This window comes from Neofelis nebulosa, chromosome 16 (genome assembly GCF_028018385.1).
Source record: "Neofelis nebulosa isolate mNeoNeb1 chromosome 16, mNeoNeb1.pri, whole genome shotgun sequence".
NCBI classification, from domain to species: domain Eukaryota; kingdom Metazoa; phylum Chordata; class Mammalia; order Carnivora; family Felidae; genus Neofelis; species Neofelis nebulosa.
Window position 1 is genome coordinate 55,806,376 of NC_080797.1, and position 6,094 is coordinate 55,812,469.

Consider the following 6,094-nt stretch of genomic DNA (forward strand, 5'->3'; position numbering starts at 1 on the left):
GAAATCAATGCTATCAATACCAAAACAAACAAACAAACAAAAACAAACAAAAACTAAAACAAAAACAGAAACACACACACACACACACACACACACACACATGAACAGATCAATGAAACCAGGAGCTGGTTCCTTGAAAGAATTATCAAAATTGATAAACCCCTAGCCAGCTTGCTCAAAAAGAAAAAGGACCCAAATAAATAAAATCAAGAATTAAAGAGGAGAGATCACAACCAACACTGCAGAAATACAAACAATAATAAGAGACAATTATGAGCAATTATATGCCAATAAACTGGGCAATCTGAAAGAAATGGACAAATTCCTAGAAACATATAACCTACCAAAACTGAAATAAGAAGAAATAAAAAATTTGAACAGACCCATAACCAGTAAAGAAATTGAATTAGTAATAAAATTCTCTCAAAAAACAAGAGTCCAGGACCAGATGGCTGTACAGGGGAATTCCACCAAACACTTAAAGAAGAGTTAGCACCTATTCTTTTGAAGGTGTTCAAACAATAGAAATGGAAGGAAAGCTTCCAAACTCATTCTATGAAGCCAGCATTACCTTGATTCCAAAACCAGACAAAGACCCCACTAAAAAGGTCTATAGACCAATTTCCCTGATGAACATGGATGCAAAAATCCTCAGCAAGATACTAGCCAACCAAATCCAACAATACATTAAGAGGATTATTCTTTTAACTATGACCGAGTGGGATTTATTCCTGGGATGCAGAACTGGTTCAATATCCACAAAACAATCAATGCGATACATCACATCAATAAAAGAAAGGACAAGAAACACATGATCTTCTCAACAGATTCAGAGAAAACATTTGACAAAATACAACATCATTTCTTGATAAAAATCCCTTAAGAAAGTAGGGATAGAAGGGTCATACCTCAAGATCATAAAAGTCGTATATGAAACACCCACCACTAATATCACCCTCAAAGGGGAAAAACTGAGAGCTATCCCCTTAAGGCCAGGAACACAACAGGTATGTTCACTCTCACCACTGTTGTTCAACATAGTACTGGAAGTCCTAGCCTCAGCAATCAGACAACACAAAGGAATAAAAGGCATCCAAATCAGCAAGGAGGAAGTCAAACTTTCACTCTTCACAGATGGCATGATACTCTGTATGGAATACCCAAAAGATTCCACCAAACAACTGCTAGAACTGATCCATGAATTCAGCAAAGTTACGGGATATAAAATCAATGCACAGAAATGGTTGCATTTCTGTACACCAATAATGAAGCAACAGAAAGAGAAATCAAAGAATTGATCCCATTTACAGTTGCAACAAAACCCATAAAATAGCTAGGAATAAACCTAACCAAAGAGGTGAAAAATCTATACATTGAAAACTGTAGAAAGCTTATGAAAGAAATTAAAGAAGACACACACACAATAAGGAAAAATATTCCATGCTCATGGATTGGAAGAATGATTATTGTTAAAATGTCAATACTACCCAAAGAAATCTACATATTCAACGTAATCCCTATGCAAATAACACCAGAATTCTTCACAGAGCTAGAACACACAATCCTAAAATTTGTATGGAACCAGAAAAGACAAGCCAAAGCAATCCTGAAAAAAAAAAAAACAAAGCTGGAGGCATCACAATTCCAGACTTCAAAATGTATTACAAAGCTGTAATCATCAAGACAGTATGGTACTGGCACAAAAACAGACACACAGATCAGTGAAACAGAATAGAGAACCCAGAAATGGACCCACAAACGTATGGCCAACTAATCTTTGACAAAGCAGGAAAGAATATCCAATGGAATAAAGACAGTCTTTTCAGCAACTGGTGTTGGGAAAACTGGACACCAACATGCAGAAAAATGAACCTGGACCACTTTCTTACACCATACACAAAAATAAACTCAAAATTGATGAAAGACCTAAATGTAAGACAGGAAGCCATCAAAATCCTCGAGGAGAAAGCAGGCAAAAACCTCTTAGAGCTCAGCCGCAGCAACTTCTTACTCAACACATCTCCAGAGGCAAGGGAAACAAAAGCAAAAATGAACTACTGGGACTTCATCAAAATAAGAACCTTCTGCACAGTGAAGGAAACAATCAGCAAAACTAAAAGGCAACCAATGGAAGGGGAGAAGATATTTGCAAATGACATATCAGATAAAGGGTTAGTATCCAAAATCTATAAAGAACTGATCAAATTCAACACTCAAAAAATAAATAATCCAGTGAAGAAATGGGCAAAAGACATGAATAGACACTTCTCTGAAGAAGACATCCAGATGCCAACCAACACATGAACAAATGCTCAACATCACTCATCATCAAGGAAATACAAATCAAAACCATAATGAGATACCACCTGACACCTGTCAGAATGGCTAACATTAACAACTCAGGCAACAACAGATGTTGGCAAGGATGTGGAGAAAGAGGATCTCTTTTGCACTACTGGTGAGAATGCAAGCTGGTGCAGCCACTCTGGAAAACAGTATGGAGGTTCCTCAAAAAATTAAAAATAAAACTACCCTATGACCCAGCAATTGCACTACTAGGTATTTATCCAAGGGATACAGGTATGCTGTTTCGAAGGGGCACATGCACCCCAATGTTTATAGCAACACTATCAACAATAGCCAAAGTACAGAAAGAGCCCAAATGACCATCAATGGATGAATGGATAAAGATGTGGTACACACACACACACACACACACACACACACACACAATGGAGTATTACTCGGCAATCAAAAAGAATGAAATCTTGCCATTTGCAACTACGTGGATGAAACTAGAGGGTATTATGCTAAGCGAAATTAGTCAGTAAGAGAAAGACAGATATCATATGACTTTACCATATGTGGAATTTAAGATACAAAACAGATGAGCATAAGGGAAGAGAAGCAAAAATAATATAAAAACAGGGAGGGGGACAAACATAGCATAAGAGACTCTTAAATACAAAGAACAAACTCAGGGTTGATGGAGGGGTTGTGGGTGGGGGGATGGTAAATGGGTAAGGGGCACTAAAGAGGACACTTATTGGGATGAACACTGGGTGTTGTTATACATAGGGGATGAATTACCAGAATCATTATTGCACTGTATGCTAACTTGGATGTAAATTAAAAAGTAAATAAGTAAATAAATAAATAAATAAATAGGGGCGCCTGGGTGGCTCAGTTGGTTAAGCATATGACTTCAGCTCAGGCCATGATCTCACTGTTCATGAGTTTGAGTCCCCTGTCAGGCTCTGTGCTGACACCTCAGAACCTGGAGCCTGCTTCAGATTCTTTGTCTCCTTTGTCTGCTCCTCCCCCACTTGTGCGCGCGCGCTCTCTCCCTCTCTCTCTCTCTCTCTAAAAAATGAACATTTAAATAAATAAATAAATAAATAAATAAATAAATAAAAGAGAGTGTTGAATGAGGTCATGTCTTTAGACATTTTAGCCCAATTAAGCATTCAGTAATTGCTCATTCTTACTGTGTTTGGAAACTAGTTTGTCCCTATTCATAATACCAGGCAATATCCTTCACCCCAAATCAAAGTAAAATGCAAAGAAATTGTCTACATTTTTAAAGAAATTTTATTTTGAAAACACATGGAATCAGCTGCATTATTCATATGTCTACAATACCAGAGAAAGAGTGATGGTGGACCATCCCCATAGGGGACAAGTATGCTTTGGCAAAACAAATAATACAAACGACTCCAAATACAATAATACAGCACATGATAAGATTAAATTAAGAGAAGGAACCGGCTACTGAGAAGAGCATGAGCATGGAGAAGATGTGTCTCACTGAGAAACGTCCGACTCAGGTGACCTTCCCTGGATACCTCTTGTACCTGGACTGGAGCGCTCAATTCAGTTCCAGGTCATCCATGTATTCCTGGACCCAGGAGTCACTGGGGTTAGCACAGACTTGTCTGCCCCTTTTGGTTTGGAATCTATGGAACAAAGAATGGACAGATTAGAATCCCATGGGACCTTGCCTGTAGTAGACAACTTCCTTTGCTTGACCATGGTTCATGTTGGACAGCTCTAATAGATGGGAAACCCTTCCTAGAGTGGTGCTAGAACTAGACTCCTTTTACTTCTACTCTGGATTTAGCTCCATCTTCTGGGTTGCCCAGATTAGGAAAAAATGAGTTTTGCAATTAATATGGACATATCTCCCCATTCATTCTCTATTGCCCTTAACGATGACTTTTCCACATGTTTTTCTAAGCATGGTTTAAAAAATCAGCCCACATTTCCTGCCATCTTTTTTACTTTTCCTAGTTTCCTGGCCTTCCTCCTCCAGAAACTCCCTTCATCTCCCTTGGCTCCCACCTAGCCCCCTCCACAACTCAACAGGTGACTTCATGACTTGATCCTCACTGACTTCTGGGAGAGCTTCATTCAGCCCTGAGAACTGCCTCCCTACTGCTTGATTCCAGCCTCCCCCAACAAGCTCCCTTTCTAATCCTGCCTTCACCCTTGCTTCTCAGAGCAGCCCCAGGGTTGATACTCACACCACAGCTGGCTGGGAGCAGAGGCTGCTGGTCTCAAAGTAATCCACTACAAAGTTTCGAGGGAGCTTCCGCAGGACGTAAGAGAAGCAGCAGGCGGTGGGAGGGTCTGAGCCCACTGGAAAGAAAGGCAGGGGTAAGATAGAAGTTCTACAAGGACCTGTTAATTTTGGCTTCTAATCATAGATATTCGGTGGCCATCTCTGTAGAGCTACCAGATCCCAAAATATGGTACCTTGTATCCAATCCCACCCACCCTAAGTAGGAGTCTTATTCTAAATAGAAGATTGTAAGAGAATGTCATGAAATAATTCTAGAAGATTGGAGCTGGATTGAGTCTTGGGGCATGTGTATAACTTCCTTCATTTTACAGATGGGGAAACCGAGGCACAGAAAGAGACAGGAACTTACTTAAATTAGTCTACTGGTTACTATTTCTTAAGAAAACAGGAACTTGACTATTACTGACTGTTTACTAGATTCTACATTTAATAGCAGGCTACTTGGAAACCTTCCCAGCTCCCTTTTGTCCAATCTCTAGATGCCACTGTTAGATCAGCCCTAACTAGAAAAGTCAGCACTACCTACATCATGACTCTAGAAGTAATGGCTGGAAGAGTAGACTTACTTGGTGCTGAGAGCGTTGGGGAGCAGAAGGCAGCCACTAGCACAAGGAGAGAAAGGACAGTCACACAGAGTTTCATGGTCTCGGCAAAGGAGAGGCTTTCCTGGAGCTGAGACTGAGAGCCCAGAAGCTTCAGAACCCAACTGTGCTCTGTGCTGATACTGAGTTGGGAACCCCTCTTTATAGGAACTCTGAGCCCTGGGACAGAGTTGTAGGCACAGGCAGGCAATGGAATTTCCAGGGTAGAGATGATGTCATGGTGCCAATAAGGAAACTGAAGCTAGCTGAGAGTGAGGAGCTCTTCACAACTTCTCTTCCTCAGTGTTATGTTATCACGGAGGAGTGGGGGGAGGAAGGGAGAAGAAGTGGGTTGTACCATAGAGGGAAGTGGTACACCAAAGACAGCAATCAAGACTGTGGAGAGAATTGCAAACCCAAGAGGAAGGATGAAACATTCACACCTACCAGAAGAGGCTTGTAGATGAGAACCATGCTGCTCTTGGTGGTTGGCACCTTCAGAAACTGGAGGCTTCATGACAGTCTTTCCAGGGCTGCTGCAAGCCTGGCCTTAAGAACGAAAGGGCAGCCAGGACTCCATGTACTATTCCTGGGCCTCCTTCTGCTGAGCTGAGTGACTTTAGTGTCCTGTATGTTTCCCTGAGCATAAATAAAGAGTCCAGCATTGAGTGCGCAGAAGGACAGGGCAACTCAGAAACATTTATAGGTTCTACTTTTTGGAGATTTACTATGGGCCAGGCACTGGCCAAGCTGTCGCATACACATGACACTAACCCTACAATAACCCTGAGCAGGAATGTAATTATTCACCTGGGGCAATGAGGATCACAGAGCAGAATTCACTATCTCCAGGCTTCATAGCTGTTAAGTGGCAGTACCAAGATGTGAACTGTGATTCATCTGATTCTAAAATCCATTTTATGTCCACTGT

General features: G+C 40.8%; 1 protein-coding gene across 1 annotated transcript; it reads right to left on the minus strand.

Annotated features, from left to right (window-relative positions):
• Nucleotides 1–3,568: 3,568 nt before the first annotated feature.
• On the minus strand, nucleotides 3,569–5,477 carry LOC131497472 (C-C motif chemokine 4). The gene is made up of 3 exons (XM_058703772.1): nucleotides 5,149–5,477; nucleotides 4,524–4,638; nucleotides 3,569–3,956 (listed from the first exon to the last, which is right to left on the minus strand). Exons 1-3 carry the CDS (start codon nucleotides 5,222–5,224, stop codon nucleotides 3,869–3,871), a joined length of 279 nt encoding a protein of 92 aa, XP_058559755.1. The 5' UTR covers nucleotides 5,225–5,477; the 3' UTR covers nucleotides 3,569–3,868.
• Nucleotides 5,478–6,094: the final 617 nt, after the last annotated feature.

Bases quoted from the DNA above. Each gene is read 5' to 3' on its own strand.
- LOC131497472 (XM_058703772.1), bottom strand. From the start codon at position 5,224: ATGAAACTCTGTGTGACTGTCCTTTCTCTCCTTGTGCTAGTGGCTGCC. The intron at 4,639-5,148 runs GTAAGTCTACTC...CTTTCTTTCCAG, and splicing joins CCCAACGCTCTCAGCACCAA to TGGGCTCAGACCCTCCCACC. The intron at 3,957-4,523 runs GTGAGTATCAAC...TTTGTTCCATAG, and splicing joins TGCTCCCAGCCAGCTGTGGT to ATTCCAAACCAAAAGGGGCA.